Source organism: Manduca sexta, chromosome 4 (assembly GCF_014839805.1).
Source record: "Manduca sexta isolate Smith_Timp_Sample1 chromosome 4, JHU_Msex_v1.0, whole genome shotgun sequence".
Taxonomy (NCBI): domain Eukaryota; kingdom Metazoa; phylum Arthropoda; class Insecta; order Lepidoptera; family Sphingidae; genus Manduca; species Manduca sexta.
Window position 1 is genome coordinate 832,894 of NC_051118.1, and position 27,113 is coordinate 860,006.

The following is a 27,113-nucleotide window of genomic DNA, read 5'->3' on the forward strand; positions in this document are numbered from 1 at the left end:
AGACATTAATAATTTGTCTAAGAAGTAGATAAATACTACCCGTACGGGATTTTGCATGGGCAGGGTCACAGGCATTTATAGGTTTTAGTTTTGTTTTGTTCCAATGAGGAAACAAAGGAACCATAGTTTATGCAGCCCTATACGTTATTAATATAACGGATTTATTACTAAGTTTATTGATCCAATATTTTTAAATACTTGCTTCCATAAATACAGCAAAAACGATTTCAGCAAGTTTATGAACAAAAAATACGATAAAAACTTCAGAAACATTGAAACGTTTTTTTTTTGATAAATGGAACGTAAAACAGTATTTTTGACAGCTCGCCGATCGAAACTGACGTTTGATATGATTTTATTTAGCATGAGAAGACAATCCAATTAAATAGGCACGGCAACGAAATTTCATTTGTAGATGCGCTTAATATATTTTTAAGTATTTTTGAATTAAAATATAAAAATAAAGCGCTTAAAAACAACGCTAAATAATCATATTACTATATAGCAATTTTTTTTCTGTGACAAGAAGCGTAACACACGGAATACATTCATTGTGATAGGTAAGTGATATTAATTTTAACATTTTTCAGCATTAAAAACATAATACGAGGAAAGGAATACACACGTTTGTGCATTACACGTCTGCAAATCAAACATTTAGTGTTGTTGTGCAGTATTATGTCATTTGTGTTTTGAAAAATATGTTCGCAAGGAAATGGTTTAAAATAGCCATTCGCGGCGACCTAGGTTTTTTCATTGTCATGCAAAGTGTGGTGTCGAAGACCTAGTTCATTTGCGCGTTAGTTTGCGTTTGTGATGATTTTTCGCGTGTGAAAAATTGTGGGAAAAAATATAGGAATGTAATCTTCAACCTTGGAGTCGCCTCGAAACTCGTTTGTTTCGTAAGATTGATTGCGTAAAAAAATCGTGTCAATTTGATGTGTTAAAATTGCTTAAACCATTTAACTTTCTAGAGTAAAGATAATTTACTCTAGAAAGTTGTATTTAAAACATTCTGGAAACATCAGAATCCAATCAATTGTAATTGAAAACAAAGTGACAATTTTGTAGATAGTTTATATTTTTAAATCATTGTAAAAATTCACATTCTGGTGACATTATTACATTATCCCTCCCACAAGAGAAATCAAATCACTTTCAAAATAGAAATCTAAAAACATATTGTTGATAGCTTCAACTAGATTTTTTCTATCTATAAATATATGTGTGGGCTGTATATGAAAATGCCTACGCCGACCTTGATTTTTTTAACAGTGTACAAAATGCATTAACACATGTTGCTAGCATAAAAGGCTGTTTTGAATTATTAAATTTTAATATACCATAAGCAAATTATATCTCATGCTCTGTCCAGAAGAATTAATGTTGATATAACCATAAGAATTTTTAAATTCACATAAACCTGTATTCTTTATAATCACAACATTTCTTTATTATTCAGACTCTATTCTAGATGTTGTTAATTTTTTTAATCAATATTCTATTTTACTATACCAATAATTCTTAATTGATTTCAATACATTGATCATAAAATAAATTTAGAGGCATCAGAATAATATAGGTGCAACTCTCAATTGTTTTACAAAGCTTAGATTTTAAATTTTTTTTTTTTAATATCGTTTGAAAATTAATTAAATATTATGAGCCTAATGCCGAAATTTGTCTGTAATAGTTATACAATCTTTTGTCCCTCCGCAACTAATGTTAATTGTGACTAGACTGAGCAAGAAAAATACTGTGTAAAACAGACATGCAAATGGTTATTACTTATTAGTAAGGTCATATGTATCTGATATAGTCAGGAAATTATGTTTTTCTGTTTATTTTTTTATCAGTTGGATTTATTGTATCCCTGACCCTAGTATTAAGTTCAAGGTGGTCTCAGAATTCAGATTAATTATACCATCTACAACTGATAAGTACCATAATTAGTCTTAATATATTTCTTACACATAGATAATAAATAAAAAAATAGATAAAAATAATCTTCAATGTATTAAATACTTATGAATATAGAGGAAAAAAAATCAAAATATAATTTTGTTCTTCATATGCCTAAAATAATTTTCACATCATTAAACAGAAATAGATTTGGCAAACTCTACTTAGCCCTCAAGGGATAGAGGAAGTAACACATTTAAAATATTCGTTAATATAGCATGTTAATTGGTATAAAATTTTCCTTTAAACAAATTTAATTAGCGATGCAGGAACTATTTTGAAGTTTACAATCACCCAGCTTTGGTACAAATGGTTGAATGCAAGCATTCATTATCTCTGTCTCTGCCAAAAGGCTTAGATAAAATAATGTTAATTCCTATGTAAATATGTATGATAAAGACATAACATTTTGTTTTAAATCATTAATTTCAGGTTCAGTCTTGATTGTAATTTTGGTGTACACTTTGTGTTGAATTATTAAATTGATTGAGAAACATCCTCAGTTGTTTATAGGGAGGAGGTCTGATATGTGTTATATTTGAATAAGATGAAGAGTAGCGGGAAATAAAAATTCTGTTGTGAATTGAGTACCTTTTAAATTGGTCGGAATAGTAAATAGTTTTATTTAAAATACCTGAGTTGTAAAAGATGCTTTATTGTAAATTTTGAACCCATTTGTGATCTTAGTCTACAAGATAGTGGTGATATAAGTATCTTATAAATTAAATGTGTGTACTCAAACTACAACCTTTAACAGCAGTAAAGTAATGTGTGTCTCAAAGTGTGATAAATGATCTACAAATTATAAAAATATGTTGTTGTGAGAGTAGTACCTTTTTGATAGTGATGTGAATATTGACTACCTACTACCCAGTTTAATCTATAGTACCAAGTGCCAATGTTTTAAATACACAATGTGAAGACGCACTCCCCAAAATAATATATGATGTGGCTGCGAGAAGTAGTACCTTCTTGGTAGTGACGCGCGTATTGGGTACCTACTATCCATCTGAAAATCTAGCACTGAGTGGCAATGTTGTGAATCCGCAATGGTTGTAGTTCGAGTGGTTAAAATGGCGTCGTTCGCGGCGCAGGCGGCACTGCGCTCCCGTTGGAGCTCCCTCATCGAGTCTACAAGTGTCGACGTGCCAGGGGAGGTGACAGACGGCGTGCGCTCCGTCGTCGGATGGCTAAAACAGGCACGATATACAGCCAATATCAATGCACGATCCCAATCAGATCAAGGGTAATAAACCATCTTTTTCTACAGCCAATTAAAGCTAGTGTAAACTGGGCATTATGAAAAGTAACATTTATTGTCACATGATGGGCGCTGTATAATCCAAAGTGCAGCTAGTATTCGTAATATTAATGGGCAGTCATGACGCCTACCTTCAGGCGAGTGGCTTGCCTATCTCATCATTCCTTGCCTAAAAATAACATTCAAATAAGTCATCTAGAAATATGCCAAGCATACTTTATTTTGACTGAACAATTAGCGCCATCTCTCCTAAGATGTAATTGGGATCGCTATTGATATCGGCCGTTAGTTGTTGTTGGGGTACCTTTTTATTTTTAGTTTTTGAAGGTAGTCGCGGTATTTTTATTTGCTAGTACTTTAGTGGTAGCGTTTTTATTATTATTATTTTTGTAGTATTAGAGGTAGTATGTTTTGGTTGTTATTGTTTGGTTGCAAAAATTTGTTTCTCTGTAATACGTTGCTATCACCTTGGTTGATCTGATTCATTGTTTCTTACTGCACAATGACAAAATAAAAACGTATTTTGTTTATACGTTCACTGCAGAGTGATCCAACTGCACGTAATCGTAAGTGGTATGGGGTCCACCTAATAATTGCAGCTCGGCAGTCGACACAGTTATGCCGGCCTGTTGGAACGGGATAAACACAGACTGATTCCGAAACAAGATACACTTACATGGGCCACTATGGCGGGTTTTAACACCTTGTTGGTGGTCGCAATCCTAGCGGATATAAAATATATCCTACCACTAGACATACGTGAACTCCAACATATCAATGATTTGGTTTAACCTATTAGAAACCTTAAAATGATGTATTATGTATTTGGACGTCCAACCTTCAGTTTCACAAGTGTCGGCCATTGTTTTCACAATTAAGGATCATGACATCATACTACTTTCACTTTATACAATGCCGTTACCGATTGAAGGATATAAAAATGAAGTATTAAATGGTCTGACGGGACAACTAGTCACAAGTATTTGTATAACATCTATTTGATGATTATTTAATTAATTATGTCATTCATAGGCACCGATCTAAGTAGACGTAAACACTGGTGGTAGGTCTCTCATATGTGAGAGTCCGCCTGGGTAGGTATCACCGCAATGTCTTCTGCCACCAAGTTGCAGTGTGTTCCGGTTTGAAGGTCATTGTCGCCAGTGTAACTACTGGACATAAGACTTAACATATCATGTCTCAGGATGGCGAGCGCAGTGGAATACCAAACAATACTTTGTAATTCAAGGTGTTGGATGGTGTTTCATCGTTTTCATCGACCTAAGAAGCGACATACCACAGTTTTCAATAAACAATTCCAATCGCATTTTTATCTATGTCAATATGGACCAAGCAGAACAAAGATTTTTTTGACAAGCTAACGAATGAGTTATTTTCATTGGTTCATTCTCGAAATCGGATTGTGATTGGGATATTCAGATTAATTATACCATCTACAATACGTCGGATTTATTTTGACGAGCAGGCGACATATTTTGATTTTTGAATAATATAATATTACCAGGCGTGTATTATGTACTGTCCCACTGCTTGGCACGGGCCTCCTCTATTAACAAGAGAGTATTAATAATCTACTAATACCTATTTTGAACGTAATGTAGTTCTTTAGACTATCGTAAAACCATTTTTTATCGTTTTTTTCCGCAGACTCCTTTTTTATCGCAAACCAGCCATTATTAGTGCATGACCTAAAGTAGATTTTTCTATTTCAGTCAGACATTCGCTTTCGTTTTCGCAATCCATTTAGATTTAATTATCGAATTAGTTCTTGCATGCCACCCTGTATTTTGTAACTCTTACGTATTTAAATGCACGCTGTGCGAACATACAAGTAGTTGTTTATAGTGTTTGTGAAAAAAAATAATGGAAATTGTGGTAATTATTTTGGAATTAAGGATATTTGTTGTCTGTTGTGAACTATAAATCATTAGCTTCCTTGAACACATATTGAAGAAATGCATTGTTGATCTCTAAGGAGAAGGAATGAGAGGAGAGAGGAATTTTTTAAGGGTCCTTGAGCTTGACCGTATGCAACTCCACTGTAAAGTCACGTTATGATGATTTTTGTGATTTTGGAAGCAGTCAAACCCATATTGCACCAGATAAAATTGTTTAGCATAGCTCTACTAATTTCAATACCAGTTCAATAACTCTCTTTGTAGCCTCTCCTAATTCCAATACCTGTTCAATACCTCTCTTTTTAGACTCTACTAATTCCAATATCTGTTCAATACCTCTCTTTTTCGACTCTGCTAATTCCAATACCTGTTCCGATTATCTGCTAATTTCTTCATTAAGCTACTCGTGTTCCTATTTGGCTATAGAATAAAGCGTGTTCCAAAGCTGCATGTTCTCCGCTGTACAGGAAGCGGGTAGTTACCAAAATCGACCCCAGCACGGGGCGGATGTCTCACTTGCGAATGAATTGCGGCGACCTCGCGTGACCCTTTTGTGTGATTGGCGAACTTTGAGTACTGTTGTGAGGGGAATATTTACAGTTAGAGTTTCTCGAAATTAAAAATAAACAGGGGAAAAATGAGCCGCATATTTCTTTAAAGAATTGTAATTTTAGTACCACCATAAGAGCCATAAAGAGTAATTATGTCAACAATTTTGATTTCCAATAATAGAATGATGACTGCCTCGGTGGCGTAGGGTACGACTGCATTTCTGAGGTCTCGGGTTCGATCCTGGGTCGGGCATACTGATATTGGGCTTTTCTACTCAGTATAAGCCCGGAGTATGGAATTTGTGCTCGATATGGCCATAGTCTCTTCTATCACATCACGGAATACACACGGGGGAAAGTGCGTACACCAGTTGCGCCTCTACCTACCCCTTCGGGAAAAAGACATAAATGTTTAATACAATACAGAAACATCAGCACAATATAAATACACTGTATTGAGATCGTTCATTTAACAGACGAAGGTCAAGAGGCTTATATTATTTACTAAGTTTTGCTCGCGGCTTCGCCCGCTTGGAGGAGTTTTCCGGGATAAAAGTCGTGCTAAATATTTTCCTGGGATAGCCTATAACCTTTCCAGGGTCTTAAACTATCTCCATTCAAAATTTCATAAAAATCCATACCTACAGTACACTTTGAGAAAATCGATAACATACAGACAGACAGAAAATATATTATGCATCTTTCGATAGTGGAATACCAAACAATACTTTGTAATTCAAGGTGTTCGATGGTGTTTCTGTTTATCGGTCGTATCGCTTACCATCAGGCTAACTTAGCTCGGCATTCAAAGCAATAAAAATGTTTTTAAGAAAGGAGATAGGCATCTTGGCAATAGCCGTGAAAAAAAAGTTATTAAGGAGAAAGGCATCTTCTCTATGGCCGTAGGTCTTTCAGTAAATAGTGTTGTGTTTCAGGCGTCGTTGGAGGTGCGTCAGGTGGGCAGGCGGGCCGTGAGCCAGCTGTCAGGCCGCGGCATGTCCGACGAGGTGGTCATCGTGCACTACAACGACGTGTACAATATTGAACAGACTACCAGTAAGTGTTATATTTTTTTACTGTCTTGATGGAGGCAATAGCCTAGTTGATGTGGAACGGACTGCCGAGAAGAATGTCCGCAGGTACCCAAAATGATGTGTGTATTCTTTGTAAATTATCGCTTGCTTTAACGGTGGAGGAAAACATCGTGAGGAAACCTGCATACCTGAGAAGTTCTCTATAGGAACTTTGAGTGTGTGAAGTCTACCAATCCGGACCAGGCCAGCGTGGTGGACTAAGGCCTAATCCCTCTCAGTAGTAGAGGAGGCCCTTGCTCAACAGTGTGATAGTAAAATACTGGGCTGATATTATTGTACTGAGTCGGTGGCGTGGTTGTAATTGTACAAGTACAAGTGCTAATACCGTGCTTAAGTCCTGAAGTCGAATCCCAGGTCGGGACAAAATAATTGTGACTGGATTTTTCCTTTTTAAAAAATTACTCAGTCACAGTTGAAGTCAGGAGTTGGCGGTGTGATACCTCCGAGCCTTGGAAAGCACGTAAAGCCGTTGGTCATGCACCTGATTTCTCTCTGGTCATGTCGGATTGCCCTTTATTATGAGCGTGAAGGAACAGAGAATGCTTGTATATTGCGCACACAATTGTGCACTATAATATCTCCTGCGTGGTTTATCTCCGTTGAGATTTACCGCCGAAATTCGGTTAGGAAAAATCAATCGAGTGACATCATAGTTAATAATTTATCATAGTATAAAACTGCATTCGTGTACTAAAAAGGAGAGTATCTATATTTCAAATTTACATTGAAATTGCAATATTACCCTTCCAGACACGGAACCTGTGGGCGGTGCGTTAAGGTTCAGCACGGCGGTCAAGTCTCTGCAACATTTGAACCCACTGGTACTCTTCAGTGGAGATGTGTTCTCACCAAGCATGTGTGAGTATTCAATGGCTTTTACTCATTCACCTTTGTTAATGTCTATTCCCTGAATAAAAGTAGCAAAAATTTCAGAGAATATAGCTTCATGTTACTAAAAGAATTTGTTGATTTAAGTTTAAAAATTCTACTAATATTATAAATGCGAAAGTTTGAGAGGATGTACGTATGTTTGTTCGTCTTTCACGAAAAAACAGCTGAACGGATTTGGATGAAACTTTACAGTAATATTGGTTGTACGTCAGAATAACACATAGCCGACAATTTAGAATGGTTTTGTGTAATTTGTTCATAATAAAACGATACATATCAATTAAGTCAGGCAAAACAAATATCCCGGAAAGCTCCTTCACGCGGGCGAGGCCGCGAGATAAAATATAGTTAGTAATTAACATACAAAAAAATGTAATCTCTTATTTTTATTATACTAGTTTAGATGATAACAGCCCGATAAACTGTCCCACTACTGGGCACTGCGCAGGATTACAAGATTTTGAATTGAACTGATTCCAATTTGTGAAAAAAATGTAACATAGAGAATTGAAGTTTCAATTATAAATAAAATAAATATAGAGGGAAACGTTGAGTTATTGCCTTTTCCAATTTTTATTTGCCGTTATCAAAAAAATAATCAAATTGTTACAAAATAAATAAAAAGTATTTTTTTTTTTATTTAGGTTTATGTTTATACAAGTCCTGAAGTATTTTTTCCTAATATAAGTACTTAAAATTAATTTAACATAGGATCTTATAATAGTTACCCAGTGACTGGTATCTTCTACCATTAAGAGGGTCCAGGCTTTTTCTCCAAGCTGGCTAGTAGTACGTCATCGACATATAAGGGATGTTTCAAATTGAGAGTTGGAAAATGTGTTCTGAATGGAATGTAATAAAAGCTAAATTTGTTTTCTGGTTATTGTAGTGAGTACGTTCACGAAGGGCGAGCAGATGGTGCCGGTGCTGAACGAGATCGGGACGCACTGCGCCGTCTTCGGGAATCATGACTTTGGTGAGATATACAGGGTGTTGCGTGATGGGCCAATTGTAACATTGATACATCTCAATATGCATCCAATATTAAGTGGTTTACAAGTATTTAGATTTTTATTAATGTCGATTTATTTTTTTATAAATTTCGATTGAATAAAAATAAATTAAAATTATTTTTTGTAAAATACTTTACTCAATGAAGAATAATAGATGGTCTTAAAGAACAATTAAAATAAACGTATCGATAAAAAATATCGATAATAGTTTTCTCGAACAAACGAACAAATCGTTTCATTACGTCTTCAAGTATACACTATTGTCATGGTGTTCGTCAGATTTCGGCCTGGAGGTGTTGTCTGGTCTGGTGGCGCAGTGCTCGTTCCCGTGGCTCATGTCCAACGTCATCGACAACGAGACCGGCCGCCCGCTCGGCGACGGACGCATCACGCACGCCGTCGTCTGCAACGGACACAGGATCGGACTCATCGGACTCGTCGAGCAGGTCACACGCACACACACACACACACACACGCACACACGCACACGAGGGGGGAGGGGGCAGGGAGGAGCAGCTGCCCAAAGAGATTCTAAAATAGTTGCCATATGTAAAGCAACCAAATTCCTAAGTGTTTCTCATTCTTCATATCAATTTGTCCTCCCCTGGGCCATCGGCTGGTGACGTTCTTGCATACATACACACACATAGAGAGACAGAGAGAGAGAGAGAGAGAGAAAGAGGAGAGAAAGACAGTATGCAAAAGATCAAATATGTTCAATGTTAATAATGTGGTTGTACCACTGTATCTTCAGTCTTGGCAACAATTTTGATTTTTTTTACACATATAGATATAAACTAGCACAACAGAAATGCCATATACATATATTTATCAAAATCTTCATGTATATGTGTCATTATTGTTACAGGAATGGCTGGAGACGCTAGCGACGATAAACCCTGAAGAAGTGACCTTCATAGACTTCCTACAGGCGGGCACCAAGCTCGCCTCGCAACTGAAACAAGAGGTAAATACACGGGCGAGGCTACCGTCCTTTTATATGTTACTAGTCCACCCGACAGACGTTGTCCCGTCTTAACTATGAATTTTCAGCGCGCATTCTGTCAATCGCTTATAGTTGTTTCAAACAATTGACAATTAAGTATATAAAATTAATATCGTTAAGTTTTCTAATTTTCCGCGCAAGTTTTTGAATTTTTTCTTTCATAAGAACCTTCTCATGACAATAACAAACACAACAAAAAAAAATTGTGAAATCGGTCCAGCCGTTCACGCGTGATAGCGTGACCAAGGGAAATAGGGATTCATTTTTATATATATAGATAAAGGGCAAATGAGCATACGGTTCACCTGTTGGTAAGTGATCACTATTAACATCTGCAATACCAAGCATAGAGATGCGTTGCCGGCCTTTTAGGTGGGAATATTGTTTTTGAAGGTCGCCAGGTCGTATTTATCGGGAAATACTGCTGGGGACTATTGGTTCCATATTATTGTCTAATGTCGGCAGAAACGTACTGTAATGGATCGCCGTATCAGTGATACAGGACCCCTGAGCGTTAGGGCCCCTCTTGGTCCATATCTACATTAAACTAAGCGGGCGCCCAAAAGTTCGCACTGCCCTAAAGGGCCCCCAACAAATATAGATATTGGGCTCCTCTATGGCAAGCTATGCTACTGAGTCAATAGAAAGAAGGATCTAAAACAATATATCGGATTCTCTTTAACTATCATCGTTTGTGACAGATTTAGATATAGAGCCCCAGTATAGGCTACTGGGTAAATAGAAAGAAAGATATAAAATTATATTTTCCGACTATCATTGTCTGTGACAGAAGTTTTGGGACATTCTAAGGGGCTTTATTATATTCCAGGGCTGTGAATACGTGATAGCTCTCACTCACATGCGGACACCGAACGACATCAAACTAGCGGAGGGAGACACAGATATAGACCTCATACTCGGGGGACATGACCACGTCTACGAGGTGCTAGAGGTAAGTGGGGAGCTGCCATAGTCTTTTCAGGGATATAATGTTATATGCAAAAATTACTAATTATAATTATTAAAAAAAATATTACAGAAAAAAATTACAAAAATGTATCGCTTTCAAAAACCATTAAAAACCACCAATTTTGGAAGAGGTTCTGACTCTTCCTTGTTTTGAATTTGGTTAAAAATGATGTACCCAAAACTAAGGTTTATTGTAATGAGAAAATTTCCCGAACCTACTTTAATAAATAAAAAAGCAATCAATGAAATCAAATCATAAATCTCAAAGGTATCGATATAAATACATAAAATAAATCAATTGACAACCTTTTTTTTAAAGTTCGTTAAAAAAACATTTCGTAATAAGACATCATCATCATATCATCGTTTTATACCATCATAATATCAAATACAATATTAGGTTTTTTTATGCTTTGAATGCCGAGATAAGCTTGCCGTTCACCTGATGGTGAACGATACGACCTCCCATAAACAGTACTTTGGTATTCCACTGCGCTCGCCATCCTGAGACATGAGATGTTAAGTCTCATTATGTCCAGTAGTTACACTGGTTACAATGTCCTTCAAACCGGAACACTACACGGTGCTGCTTGACGGCAGTAATAGACATTGCGGTGGTACCTACCCAGGCCAACTATCACATATGAGAGACATACCACCAGTAAGTTAGTATGAAGAAAAAATCCATAGACCTAAAACAATTCTTTATCTCGGCAGGTAAACAACAAATACATAGTTAAGAGTGGGACGGACTTCCGTCAGTTCTCCAAGATCAGCATCAGCTTCGACGAGGGGCTCACAAAGGTGGAGATCGCTGACATCCACGTCACCAGCTCCTACGCTGAGGACGAAGTGCTGAAGGCGAAGGTGGAGAAGTATTCTTGTAAGTAATAATATCAGCGCTGTATTATATACTGTCCCACTGCTACACGGGCCTCTTCTACTACTGAGAGGGATTAGGCCTTAGTCCACCACGCTGGCCTAGTGCGGATTGGTAGACTTCACACACCCTCAAAATTTTTATAAAGAACTTCTCAGGTATGCAGGTTTCCTCACAATGTTTTCCTTCACCGTTAAAGCAAGCGGTAATTCACAAAGAATACACACATAATTTTTTAGAAAAGTCAGAGGTGTGTGCCCTTGGGATTTGAACCTGCAGACATTCGTCTCGGCAGTCCGTTCCACAACCAACTAGGCTATGGCCGCTTTACCGTTAAAGCAAATGATAATTCCTTTTATTTACCTTCCTTTCATGCACCTACCATGATTATCTCTGCACCACCCTAAGGTTGACTGGAGAATGCCTATAGGAATAAGTCCGCCTGTATACTTTTGTATATGAAGTGCTAAATAAATAATTCACAAATAATACACACATGACTAGAAAAATCAGAGGTGCGTGATTTGGCTTTTGAACCTACGAATATTCGAATGCTAAAGACAGAGTAAAATGGCGCATATTGAAGGAGGCCTATGTCCAGCAGTGGACAAAGATATAGGCTGATGATGATGATGAACATTCGTCTCGGCAGTCCATTCCACAACTAACTATGCTATCGCCGCTTATAATGTATGTACAATAATTCCCTTCCAGCCATGATCGAGGGCAAGATGGACGAGGTTCTGGGCAAGTTCTGCGTGCCGCTCGAGGGGCGGTTCTCCTGCATCCGCCGCGAGGAGTGCAACCTCGGCAACTGGGTCTGCGACGTACTCCTCGCCGCCACCGGGGCTGACCTGGTGCTGCTCAACTCTGGCACCTTCAGATCCGACCAGGTAGGACTGCAAGACGAGATGAGCTAATGTGTCGTGTTGAGAATGTTATGCACACGCGCAGAGAAGTTAGGGAAGCAGAACTAATGGGTTCTTGATAACCTCAAACCCCAATGCTTGACAGAAAAGCTCAGGATTCAATACCATCTGTTCAAGCCGTTTACAAAGATTCCAAAGTTCATCGATATTAAATAATAAATAAGTACTGAAATATTAAAAATAAATTATGATGTTTCCAGGTCCACGCGGCTGGTGACTTCACACTGCGAGATCTGTCCACAATCATACCGATGAGGGATCCGCTCGTGGTGGTGGAGGTGACCGGCGAGGTCATCCTGCAGGTCCTGGAGAACTCGGTCTGCAAGTACCCCAGTCTGGAGGGCAGGTTCCCTCAGGTGAGGTTAACATTCAGGGAGGTCATAGAAATATCATCTAATGCCATCTTTAAATATAAGAGCGTTTACGCATCCGCGCGCCGTATGTCTCAAAAACAGCACTTTTCGAAGGAGATAATATCCATCAAAACATTATTTTAAAAACATATGAATTAGTAATTATTATAGAAAATTTTGTTGTCTAAAAAGTTAGTAGAGAAAATTTTTAGATTTATTGAGTATTTGTAAATTGTTTAATGATTACTGAACAGAGGTTTTCAAATTTGCGCTTCGAACGTCTATTTCGAAGCTCAAAATATCTTAAACCACTAAGGAACATAACAATATGTTATTTTTATCTAACTATAAAGATCCTGAAGAAAAAAGTTAGTAGAGAAAAAATATCTTTTTATGTTTAATTCATGAGAAATAAAAATTCAAAGAATTCGAAAATTTCAGAAATGTTGGTCATTTAAATGATTTTTTTTTATCACTATATCTTACTTAATTGAATATAATATTGGATTACTATAATAGAAGAACATCTCCTTAAAAACATACAATTTAAAAATTCTACAAAATTAGTTCTGTTATTTTTCTATAAATATTTTAAATACCACTATAAAACGCAACGCGCAAATCGTTTCAAATTAGTCCGCCTTGAGGCTTTCTAGAGAGAGGACGTATCGCTCGTCGCTCCGGCGAGACTCCAGTTGGACTTTACTGTGCGTAGAAAAAATAGTCACGTGTATACAGTGATTGCCACATCTTAGTACTTTAGTAAGTAAAATATTTTTTTCTTTATTGATTGACAATAATTTTAGTAGTTACTATAAATTATTATTATATTATTATGTTTCAGACACAATGGGAAGTAAAGCTATTTCTAGGCAAGAAAAGGAAACGTAACAACGCTGAAACTTCGGCTAAAGCAAAAGCTAAAAGATTGATGTACTAATGTTATAACATGCGTCTGTAGTTATGGTTGTTGCTTTTTTTACTCATTAAACACTTGAGCATAGTTACTCGAAGGAAAAAATGGAACCTTAAGCTAAAAACAATTAGCCCATTTAAATGTTACATGAGCTTTGTATTTTTAGAGGACCCAATTTTATTTTTAGAACATGTGTGGGGGGTCAATTGAAGCTTAATCTCAAGTTTGTGAGGTCGCCCCCCTTGTCCCCTGGCCGCCATCATGGAAAAAGGGGTGAAAACACTTTATTCGCGATATCTCGGAAACTATGCGTCTTACATAAATTTTGTAAAGTCATAATTTGTAGCAAATTGTTTTGCCTACAAATATGTTTATATAACTTTTTGCCCTAAATTAAAAAAATAAAGAAGTTATAAGCAAAAATGTGAGAAAATGTTTATAAAAGTTTTCTTTTTTGCTCTATAACTTTTTTACATTTTACAAAAAAATTACCTCAAACTAACTTGTAAATGATCTTTTGAGGAAAATTGTTCCCTATATTTTTTTTTTTATTTCATTCATTTAAAACGCTGTTACAGCGCTCCAAAGTTTACCGGGTTCGTCAATGCTCATGAGAATCCGGTCGAAACAAAATGTTTAACTTATTTTTGATTTTTTTTATTGTAAATATATTATTACAATTTTTTTGTTAAATTCGTACAACTTTACTTATTTATTCCTAACTCTTTTCTTTGCCATAGAACTTACCAAATTTAACTTATCGAATGTTATGCAGGTAGAAAAGGTATGAGTTACCATTTGGGGATAAAGGAGAAAAAACATATTTGCAGGCAAAACAATTTGCTACAAATTATGGCTTTACAAAAATTTTGTAAGACGTATAGTTTCCGAGATATCGCGAAAAAGTGTTTTCACCCCTTTTCCAAGATGGCGGCCGGAGGACAAGGGTGGCGACCGCACAAACTTGAGGTTAAGCTTCTATTGACCCCCACACATGGCCCAAAAATAAAATTGTGTCCTCCAAGAAATGCAATATTCGGTCCTTAAATTGTAACATTTCAATGGACTAAACGCACATTTCAAAACTCGTTTTACGCCCGCGGCGTGCGCGGTTGTATGCGGTACCCGCTGTATTGGCGGCCAACTAGTAGAATCGTGCAGGCCACGGTAGCACCAGCGCGCTCTGTGGTTAGTAGGTGGGCGACTGCAGTAGTCGATAGGGGAGGGGTGGTTACAGAAATCTGACGCCATTTTCCTCCATCGTGATCGTTTCTGATATGATATATAGCAATACCTATTAAAAAAAAAAACTATCCAAAAAATATAACCAACTTCCGAAAAAGAAGTTTTTATTTCTCACTTTTTAGTTATACACCTAAAAATGACATCTCATTACATACACCTTCTGACTCAAAATATAAATTCCAATATGTAATTTCTAATGACTTAATTTAAACTTTGAATACGCTAAATATTAAAAACTGCAGATCTATGGAGTAATTATGTGGTCCATTATAAACATCGTAGCACAGTAATTTTCCTGATTTATTGTCTGATTACGGAGTTCTGGTGCCTATCTTTCGGCTTCATGATGAGCTCCACTTTACTAAAGGGTACTTTCTAAATGCAAATGCATTTGCATTTAAAAGTGAAAAAGCAATTTGTAAAATTGCCGTTAAAATTCTGTTAAAAATGTTTATTTTTTTATAATTACAAAATGATACATATAAACTATTTCATGATGAATTCTTATATATTTAATAATAGAATTCTTAATTTATCATAAATTCATAAATCATAAGTTACATTCCAATTAGATAATTAAAGCGAAAAGATCAAAATTGGTTGGTCTGACTATAAAGATAGCCGACGCGCTAACTCTACGCACACTGCTACGCAACGGCTCTGTGTGAGTGAATTTTGCGAAGAATTACCTATAGTTGACTTCACGCGCGGCACGTAAACGCTCATAATACCACAAGGTTTACGGACATAACTAGCAGTTTTGAATGAGAAATTTGTTAAACTATTACAAATTATAAAACAAAGTCCCCCACCTTGTCTATCCGTATAAACGCTATAAATTCAAAAAGTTTAACGAATTTTGATGACATTTGGTATGAAGATAGTTTGAGACTTTGAAAAGGATATAGGCTACATCCCGAGAAAAGATATAGTTGGACATTCATACTTGAAAACTCTTTCACGCGTCTAAAATCGCGAGCATAATATAAGCATTACCTTCAATGTTGACAAATTTATAATAAAATAATTACAAATAAAGTATTTTAATATAAATAACTATAAAAGTTGTACAATATTACAAAAACATAAAAAATTTGAAAATAATTGATCGATCCATTTTTGTCCCACAGGTGGCGGGGGTGTCGTTCGCGTTCGACCCCAGCAGGCCGGCGGGGGCGCGGGTGGCGGAGCAGGTGGTGAAGGTGGGCGACGAGTACCTGCAGCGCCAGCAGAAGTACCGCCTGTGCGTCAAGCAGTACCTGCACGCCGGCAACGACGGCTTCAACATGCTGCCCAAGTGTCCTATACTCGTGAGTATACACATGGGGGAAGTGTGGAGCCTTAGGCGGAAGGTGGATAGCCATAAATCCTCAAGGGCCTCCTGCCGAGGCAATCCTTGTTGTCTCCACACCGAATGCACGCCCGCACGGGAGCACGTTTGTTGCGGTCCTAGGCACACAGTTCTGATGCAGTTGTGTGCATTGCTTTTCAAAGTGGGGGGCGCGGCCATTTTAGAAGGCGCCACATGTAAAGGAGGGCGTTAATGTAGATTTTGTCCATCGATTACTATGCCGCGCGAACAATGACTTTTTCTGGATGAAAGATGTATGTCTTGTACCTCTGACAACGTATATGCAAAATTTCATGATCATCGGTTTGAATAGCAAAAGGGTGAAGGCGTAACAAACAATCTCACTTTCATGTTGGAATACTTGGTGTGTCCCCTGGCTTCCTCTACCTTGCATTGAAGAGAAATGCGGGCATGGACATTTCTATTTTAGGCAGCAGGGGGGAACTTACTTATACTTTGGGAACCTCTGGTATAGAGTATTTAGGTAGTTATAAGGTATAAGATGCACGTAATGAGCAGGCACAAAGTTTAAAACGAACCACTGTCATTAAGTCGTTTTACTCTCAATTCATTACACTGAAGTAATCTAAAAAAACTTTTTCTGTAACTGGGTATTGAATGATATAATTAAAAATTAAAATGTGTGCAGATATCGGAGGACATGTGCCCAGAGATCGGGATGGCGATCCAGAACCACTTCGCGGCCATCAACGTGCGCACGGGCAAGTCCAGACCGTCCAAACACAGGCAGAGCCTCGTCACACTCAGTAGGAGGTAACTACGTTAACATATTTCCTATACTGAATTAATTTATCCCTCTTAATCGCATTATGGCTACAATGGCCAATCTCAACGGAGATCAGACGCAGGAGATATTATAGTGCACGAGTGTGTGCAATACACAAGCACTCTCTTAGAAACGAAAGATTGTGAACAGGTTTGGAGGTATATTCGAAGTAATTATAGGAATTGTTGAATGGATTTTGATGAAATTTTATACACATATAGATTACACTCTGTATTACCTTTTAACCCAAAAAAGTGATAGTTGGATTTCTATTAGGGTAAAGAATTTTACTTACAAATAAAAAAAAATTAAGAGTCTTTTGAAATAAGACCTATATTTTTGTGATGGTTAAAAGTTGAATTTCTCATTACCGCGTTAATTTTATTGTAATATAATTGTTATGTCGGTCCCAGACACAGCCTGGTGAAGATGTTGGACGGCAGCGAGCTGGACGGCCCGCCGCCGCTCCGCCGCGCCTCCTCCGCCGCCGAGCCCTCCGCACACCCGCCACACCCCGCACACCACAGGTACACACTTTTTTTCGCGGGGAAAAAACGCGGTATCCCTACCACCACTTAGAGGGTGAGTGGTACGGTTATGTTTCACCGGCTTACGTCTTACGGCTAAGTGTCGACACTCGGGAGTATAGCATCATCCGAGCGAGCGTTGGACCGAGTTCCTACCCCTGTATACCCTGCACCGGAAACCAAACCCTGTGGTGACCTTCCTGGGCGTATACGGGACGGCCCCAGACAGTACTAACCGTCCGTCATACATTTCAAAACTAACTCCACAGTACACCAGATGACCGGAGGCCCGTTGATGCAATAATTCCTTTGGTCAAAATAATATTTTGTGTTAATTTTTACAATAATAAACTTCCTCCTTCTTTTGGATGAGATATGTAAAATAATACTACATTTAAAAACGAGACAATTTATGTTTAAATATATTACTCATTAAGAAATCGACGGCGGACGTGATCGCACGTCCAAAAGTACATTAACTCTGACGAACGTGATATGTCGTTCCAATTATAACTATATTATATACTCGATAACAACTTACTAAAAGCATAGAATTTTTAATGAACGTATAATCACGTCCATGCAATATGCAATATTTTTTACTAACGTCACTGTACGTTGTTCATATATTTGCCGATAGGTTAACGCGCCGCGCGTCACTGGACGATCTCGAGCAGCAGTCGTGCGAGCTGGCGCCCAAAGTGGAGAACAGGATCATAGTTCTGGATAAACCAGAGGTATTTTATGTACTGCTTTTAAGGTCCTAGTTTTAAATTGTTCGCATTTTATTCCATTTTGAACACCCTTAAGGTTATAGCTTAAGGTCCATTTTTCATACATTTTGTTTCACCTTTAATCTGGGTAACTAAACAAGTATTGGCAAGTAAAGAATTTAAATTCACGTCTAGTTAGTGATTAGTTCTCGCAGTTGAAAGAAAAACGTAAAAATAATTAATATGCATGGATATTTCGGCCTTTAAAATTTCGTCGTATTAATTATGCCCATGACGATTCGAGCTAGTCGCTCGTTTAATATCACGGCTGTCTATAAACACTTGTCCACGGAAATTAAAACTTCATTCTCAAAATGCCGGTGACTACCATTGTTACCATGGCCTCTAAACTGTATCTCCGTTTCTGTTCGACAGAAGCAAGAAATAAATATGTTAGTGTTTGAGCTACTCAGACTCTCAAAATAATCTACGGAAAAACAGTAATCTCATGTCCTATACTAATAATATTATTTCCAGAAACTGCAAGCCCTTCTCGCGGAGCGGGCTCGCTGGGAGTCTGACGCCGTCATCAAGGAGGTGGAAGACGAGAACTCCCCTTAGAACTCGCTCGTCAGCCCGTTCGGCTGCTTCGTGTGGTACAAACATTTTAACTAATTTTATTCATTTACTTAGATTACCTTCAATAACCAACGTTCAGAGTGAATCGTCAGTCTTGGCTATAAAGTGTGGGAGCTGCTATCAGACTTGCTCTTCTATTAAAGCAATAAAGAAAACGAAATAATACAAACATACAGAATGACCTTCGCTTCATCAAGTATGCGTCCTACGTTTGCCTCGAGATAATCTGCGTGATAGGCCGAAAAATTTGTGATAGGCCTCTATTAAAGCGAAGTTATAATATGAACGAGCTTCTATCATAAATCTATATATCCGTCCTAACAGCGTGGAAATAGGATTGAGTCTAAGAGATATAAAATCGGCTATAATACTACGGCAATTACGCCAACGAGGCCCTACATTTGGCCTAAAGCCTCATTAAAACGTTTCAATTATTTCTAGAAATAAACCTACGCAATTATTACATTAGTTAAGCAGTCTGAACATGCGCTATGGCGAGGCAATTCTACACCGCGTTGACGTATACGAGTCTTGAGAGATATTCAAAAAAATATTAGTGTAAAGTACTAATTGCGTATAATTGCTACGTCTGAATGAGGCTTAATACTCGAACAGCTCGTGTTTTGATCGCGAACAAGTCGGACGTATATAAACGTCATAATATTAAAGTGAAATACAAAGTGTATGTTATTGGAGGTAATGTATGTCAAATTTCAGTGATAACAATTTAGTTTATGCTTGTATCTTAAAAAGGACTTGAGTGATTTAAAATTTATGCTTGGTTGTACAGTGTGCTGTCAAAGTTATGCTATATGACATTCAAATTGATATCTGTAAGAATAAATTACAAGGTATAGCTAAATGTCTTAGATTTCCCTCCTTTCAGCAAAGGCCTACAAGGCGATCAGACCGACCGACATGATAATATCAAACGTCAAGGTACGTCTTTGATATTTTACATAAAAAAGTATCATACGGTACAGTGCAAATTAAATATAATTTTAATAAATAAATACGTAAGCATCGATGGTTATTATTATGTCGGCCTGCATTGCTTCGGTACCATGATCCGTTAAATTAATAATTATAGTGATTAAAATGTTTGATATTTTTGATTACTTTTTATGACGTATAATGACGTTTTTGGAAATGTTGTTATTTTACTGCCCATAAAAGTATTGCATCAGTCTTTAACCATATTTGTGTGTGTTTTGAGTGATATTTTATATTCGAATACTAAACAATAAGCACAGAAATAGGGATTAAGTTATTTGTATGATTTATTGTTGGTGCATAGCAAATTTCACTTTTTAATCTTTTTAATACAATATTTATCTGAATAATCTTTAGTTGTAGTGTATACTACGTCTGATTTAAATCGGTATCTTTCTCACGATGAGATGCATAGTCTGACCACGAAAATAAAAAACTCGTAATTTTGTGGTAAAATATGAAACTCATTTCTTTTACTGACAATGTTGACATTGAAACGAAAAACAAAATTTGAGTTTCCAAAGCAGGTGTTTTATTTTTCTGGTCAGGTTATACCATAATAATAATTTGATATTGAAACAAATACAACAGCAATAAAATACCTGTATATTAAGAATAACATTACACTTTTTGTTACCATTTACAAATATTATTTGTATATATTTGCATTATTTGTTAACGAGTTTAACTCATTTGTCATCTTTTGAAAATTTACCCACGGCTTCTAAAAAGTCGTGGGTAAATTTATTAAAATTTAAAAATAATTAAGTCAAATCGAAGTCCTAGTAATAAGTTTTTTGTCAGATCAGATTTGGTCTAAGTCGATATCTGTTTCATAGAATTCAAGTTTAAATTATTTGCCAAGCAATAATTATTTTAAGAAGAGTTATTTTTCGGATATTTATATGGTTTCCGTTCAAAGCATAGCAATAATTAATATAAAGCTTTATTAATCGTGTTAGTTATTTTTAGCAATAATATAATGTTTTATGGAATGTCAGTGAGAAAACTGTAAATATTGCCAAAAAAAGAAAACATTGTATTCAGTTTCATGAAGAATTCAGTTATTTTATATGGACACGGTGAGGAACTTCAATTGAACTTTTTTAGTCATTGGTCGTATAAAAAAGTGGTATAGAATTTTTTCATTGTTTTTTCACGTTTTTTCACAAGTACTATAACAATGAAACTGCTTAGTAAAGCCCTTAAATTAAGTATTTCCGTCACAAACGTGCACAGTACGCGTCGCAATAAGATCGCTTGATAAAAAAACATTGCATAAATTTGGAACGTGAATAGACGCCTGTCAAAACAATTGCTATTGTCACATTTATGATACAATCTAAATACGAATCTTACCGCCGTTTACAATAAACGATCTCAATCTGATCTTGAAAATAAACCAATTTAAATAAGTCAAATGGAAATATGTAAAATAATAATTTTATTCTGATTATCTTTTTTGGATTAGGTCGGAAAAGCGATTGGGATTTTTTGTTGAAATCTGCAGTTATACGGTAATTGCACTGATGTCATCGGATCATCTACCTCATCTAGTATTCCATTCATTATAAGAAATTTATATTTTTTTCTCAAATTAACAATATTTTGCTTTGTTATAAAATAAGCATATTAAATAGATTGGAGTAGAATTCTTTATGATAATTCTCGGAATTTAGAACAAGGAATCTCTATTAAACTTAAGGTCCATACCTTAATTTAATTCGATCACGTAATCCTTATTACTTAACATCCACACACGTCATGTAAAAATATTATAGATTTAAACATATGACGTGTATGGACGTTTTAAAATATTCCGAATAATGTTCATGGAGAATACATACTATAGTGTGAAATTAGTGGTGTCAGGAGACACAAGACCCATAGATTATTTTTACGTCTCAAAATCATCAACATATCATTATCGCGCATAAGTTACCATTTTATGTAGTCAAAATTTTTTAGAGAATTATTTAAGTAAAGGGCTAGTTTTGGAAGTTTCATTATTTTTATATGATGAAATAATTGACTTTCATTCCGATTTGAAGATAAAAAAAAACAAATAATGTTTTTTCATCACACTTTTAATCAAAAATGTAAAAAATACAAGACTAACAAAATAAGTCGCGTACGGTTTTTAAAATATAAAAACGCTTATTTATCTGAATATAATGTGAATAGATTTAAGGCGTGTTAAGTCGCTTGTACAATGACCGAGGTGGCGCGGCGTGCCTTCCCCAGGCATGTTATGGAACACCAAAAACTTTAAATTAGAGTTTCACTATAAGGATATATACTCTTACTAGGTAAGTCTTTAAATCTAGAGTAAGACTTACTTGTAAAAAAATAAATATAACATTTATTGGAAAACCCAGTTATGTACCTAAAAAAAATTAATGTTTAATAAGAAATCACAACGTTATGGACAATCGATTTTAATCTTAATTCTATCTTGATAATAAACCAATAAAAGTAAGTTGAAAAAGGTTATTCTGATTATTGCATAGACGAAAGAAAAAGGAATTTAAGATTGTTGCATATTCGTAATCAATTGAAACAGAGTAATTGGAGTCTTATCTTGAAAATGGCGGTGTAAACCATGGACAAAGCGATGCCACGAAGATATAAAGGCTGCGTTTCATAAACACTAACGCTTTTGTATTGTATTCGTGTGTTTACAAATCCTTCCTATTTGACATAAAATTTATATCAATATTATAGACTGTGTAATTGAGCGATTCATTAAAAATATTCCTATTTCCTACATAATATACAGCTTATTCTAAGAGAGTTTATAAGGCCTTTACAATGCCTCGGTCAGTGTAAATATTTCCTAATAGTTCATTGTAGCCGATGAATAGAAAATATAGATTAGGATAGATTTGATCAAATATGTAATAAGCCCGAATTGTGGCATCCAGGCTTTAGCAAGGTTGTGCTTTCTACTTGACTAGCTTCCGGAAAGGACCTTATATCTTTTATTATGTCTACCATGTCTACCATAGGCCAATGTGTCTAGGGTTATCCACTGTAAGTATAATGTGTGATAACTTCCTTTTATTTTTTTTACTTAACAAGCACGTTTTACAGTATTTTTTCTATTACAAATATATACGTAATGTTTTTTTTTAATGCACAAATTTGTTCACGTGACAACCATGGAAGCTTTAATAGCGCAACTGATCCTACGTCTCAGTTTAGAAACAGGGGCGTAGCAACCGCTGTATCAGCCGTATCAATGATACCCCCCGAGTTTTGAGAGCCTTCTTGGCCCATACATACTTTAAACTATGCGGGCACCCAAAAGTTTACACTGCCCTGAAGAGCCCCCGACAAATATAGACATAGTGCCCCTATATGGTTAGCTACGCTACTGATTAGAAAACTACCTTTTTAACTGCCAATGATTGGTTTAAGCAAATGTTATTTACAAATAAACATATACAACAGTTATAGGTGAACAATGCCTTGTCTCACTCCCTGTATCAAAACAAACTAATGTATTAGTATTACTATCACAGATGTATATAGACGTTTGTAAGAACAGTACAAACTGGTTATAACGATTAAATAGAAAGGTCCCAAAATACTAACCTAAAAAGGGTATCGATTATAGCACTGTGTCTCAACCTTATTTTACTCACTGTCCAGGTTAAAAATATGTTTTTTCCTTCTATTTCGCACACGTCATAAAAATGATTACAACGCCTTCAATATCAAAAATTAAGCGATATGCCTGCCTGCCTTTTTACACTGCGTACATCCGGTTTGTAATAGCTCAGTGTCCCCCTAATTTTGCTCCAGGTCTTCTGCTGACCCCCCCGCCCTTCGAAATTCTCAAACGCCCCCAAGAGGCTGTTATCGCCTACGTTGAGAACCTATGGTCTCAAATGACAACCGAATATAGATTACAGATTATATGGTTTTTACAATGTCGTTATAACATGTTTGTACTATAACATATAATATCTTGTATTAAATTAAATATCTTCAATATTATGTAAGCAATAAGCAAATCCTGAAAAATTGTAAATGCAATAATATGCCCTTATATACAATTGATTGAAACATACTAACACGCGAGCAACATGCTTGTTTCGAAATTCGGAAAAAAAGAGAAATAAGCTTTTTTTTCAAAAGTATAATTTGTGTAAAAGTTTTTGTTATATGTAATGGTGGTATATTTGTACATTTCTAAACGTGTAATGACGTTCTGTAATAAGGAATTCATGAATTTGTTGAATAGTAATATGTTTTCCTCAATGTCTAAACATTATAAGTTGTTTAGCCTAATTTTAAACTCCTATATTAAGATTACGTACATATTAAAAAATATTTGTATTTCTGATCTTATGATAGTGCAAATCAGATATAAAAATAAACAAATGTATCAGTACAAATATTGATTTGCAAAATTACGTATTTAAGTGCCTTTCATGCAAAAATAGCTAAAATAATAGTTGTATTTTAGAGGTCAAGGTCAAGTAATGTATTTTTTTCAGTACAAAATGTCTAGTAAAAAGTCCAAAAATTATTCAATTTACAATATCATTAAATAACTCAACTGTTCGCCATATTTGTAACAACCAATTAGAATAACAATACGCTATCGGATAAATGGTAAGAAAGACCCAATCAAAATAACTCATTGAACAAACTGTTCTGATTGGTTCATTTCCGCTGTCGATGATTAGCGGTTAGGTTTGATTGAAATCTTAAAAAAATTGGATACAAGATTTCCCGGTTGGCAACGGATTGGTTGTGCATCTGGCACTGCAAAGTCTATGGACAGCGGATGCTACTTACCAACAAGCGAACCGCAAGCTCGTTTGCCTACTAAAGCAATAATTTTTTTCCTTTATTTTTGACCGCAATACTAATTATACTTGAACTAATAATTGAATTAAGTTTTGTCTGTACGTTATGACAAACCCAAGTTTTGTAACAGTATGCAATACCAAATATAATTTGATCGCACATTAAATATTGTCTACCTCAGATAACCAATGCTTGTCAGTCATATTGACGATGTAATAATTTTCGCATATCTTTTGGGTAATTTTAACCGACTTCGGAGAATGGGGATACCTCAATTTCTATCTTTGTCTATTGTATTACTGCTGTATTCACGCCACTTAAGTTTTGTTATCATGTTGCAGTTTCTGTATGTATTTCTCTTGTTATCACACCCAAAGTAAATTAACGACCAAAATTTCTACAAAATACGCTAATAATGAAATGAAAAGCGGCTTTTGATTTTCTCTATTTCTAATGATGAATAAAATTAAGTGACATTGTTATTCTAAAATACTAACTGTAGTGCGAACAAGGATTTGAGGTTTCATTAAACGTTGGTGATTAGGGAATTTCGACCTAAAATATGAGGTCGAACACAAGTTTTTGGGTATATTTTATAATCATCATTACCAAATGTAAAAAATCTAATTTTAAATCCTGTCACTAGATGGCGGTAAATCATTATGTCGCCAATAAAGCAATAAGATTACTTAGCTTCCGCAAAACGATCTGTGTTTTATGAACAAATGATATTATTGTAAGTAGTAATATTTAATAAGTGTTTTAAAATAGTTTGCACTTTGTAACGCTAGCCTTGTGTGCTTGAGGACAAAAAAACAAAATATTTCATCACTTTTGATTATTATCTATATATGTTTTTGATATTGCATTGTGTGTCAATCTTAAAGTTTCAACTAGCAAGTTCTTGCAGCTATATATTGCGCAAGTACTTTCAGATACATTTACAAGAGCGGCGATATAACAATTATATACAACCAACTTGAAAATTTGTAATTGTCTGGTTGCCATGATTGTTTTCATGTTAAAAATCGTTTGTGAATTTCTCTGGTTAATTTTAACTTGGTTACACTTTTTTGCCAATATATTATAATCACTAGAAATCTGCATAGATAGGCGCAATTCATTCACTTTGTACACAGGGTCATTTTGACATTTCGTTACTAAATGAAACCACATAGTCGTCTTTAGCTCTGCTAACATTCTACCAAAATCATCCGGGAATAACGAATATTTTTACCAAAAATAACGGTTTAAGTGTTTGGTTTTTGTTTTTATAATTTTGTAGTAAGTGGAAATTTGGTTTGTATGAAATATTTCTGACTGATGCTATGATCGCTCCTACAAATTTTATTCGCGTAGTAGTAGCCACGGGGCATGTTAAATTAATTCTATATTTATGGTTAAACTAACATGGTAAAGTAAACTTTTCAAGGATACAATTATATGGTTTCATAATTAACGTGGTGTCAAATGACCCTGTATTTGTGACCCTAATGCGAAATAATTTTAAACATTATAAATAATAGATATTGCGAGACATGTCCAGGCAGACTGTATTGAGATATTTACCACTTGATAACCGTATCTGTTGAATGGATTATCTATTTGTTGGTTTTTGACCTCAAGTTCACAATAAAGCGAAGTCTTATGAAGCACGCGTTGTGCCGATGTGGCGTGTGATGTGAGTGCGCATGCGACGCGACCATGTGATATATTTAATGAGATTACGTTGCTAACATTTGTTATTTTGTTTAATTATATTAGTGCGACTAATTGGGTGTTTTATTGCCATTATCCTAATCATATCTATCATCAAAATTATGCGGAATCTATAGGGTTGCCACTGAAATTGTTTTTAGTTGTCTGCTCTTACATCACTTTAACTACCGCGAATCAGTAACTCACTGAGAGTTGTTAGTATCCTTTCAGTAAATTTTATAATCTGTACAGTAACTCTGATCTTTTCAGTATCGCATTTATTACCTTTCTAGTAACAGTACCTCTTCTTCAACTTCAGACCTTTTAGTGATTAACAAACTATCAGTAACTAAGAGCCAGTATCGTTATTTTAATGTATAATTTATATATATTACTACTGTACTATATACAAAATACAGAGGTGTGTGCCCCTGGAATTTGAACCTACGGACATTCGTTTTGGCAGTCCGTTCCACACCCATCTGGGCTGTTGCCGCTTAATTTGCAAGGGACTATTAAATAGATAATCAAATAAGAAATATTTTGGTTGTTTAAAATTTTCAAAAAGACCTATAATTTTTTTTCGTGCGCCAAA

At 35.7% G+C, this 27,113-nt stretch overlaps 1 protein-coding gene across 5 annotated transcripts; it reads left to right on the top strand.

The window, feature by feature from the left end:
- Positions 1 to 192: 192 nt before the first annotated feature.
- LOC115452802 (snake venom 5'-nucleotidase) lies at positions 193 to 26,593 on the top strand. 5 transcript variants are annotated; one of them, XM_037440747.1, is made up of 16 exons: positions 591 to 902; positions 2,466 to 3,161; positions 6,629 to 6,749; positions 7,538 to 7,645; positions 8,568 to 8,654; positions 8,971 to 9,137; positions 9,560 to 9,658; positions 10,527 to 10,649; positions 11,384 to 11,549; positions 12,261 to 12,439; positions 12,676 to 12,831; positions 16,120 to 16,299; positions 16,990 to 17,114; positions 17,541 to 17,654; positions 18,295 to 18,391; positions 18,905 to 26,593. In XM_037440747.1, exons 2-16 carry the CDS (start codon positions 3,012 to 3,014, stop codon positions 18,986 to 18,988), a joined length of 1,956 nt encoding a protein of 651 aa, XP_037296644.1. In that variant the 5' UTR covers positions 591 to 902; positions 2,466 to 3,011; the 3' UTR covers positions 18,989 to 26,593. The 5 variants fall into 5 exon arrangements, with proteins under 5 accessions (XP_030037267.1, XP_037296644.1, XP_037296646.1 ...); XM_037440749.1 differs by having other exon boundaries at positions 2,650 to 3,161; XM_037440753.1 differs by having other exon boundaries at positions 2,720 to 3,161.
- Positions 26,594 to 27,113: the final 520 nt, after the last annotated feature.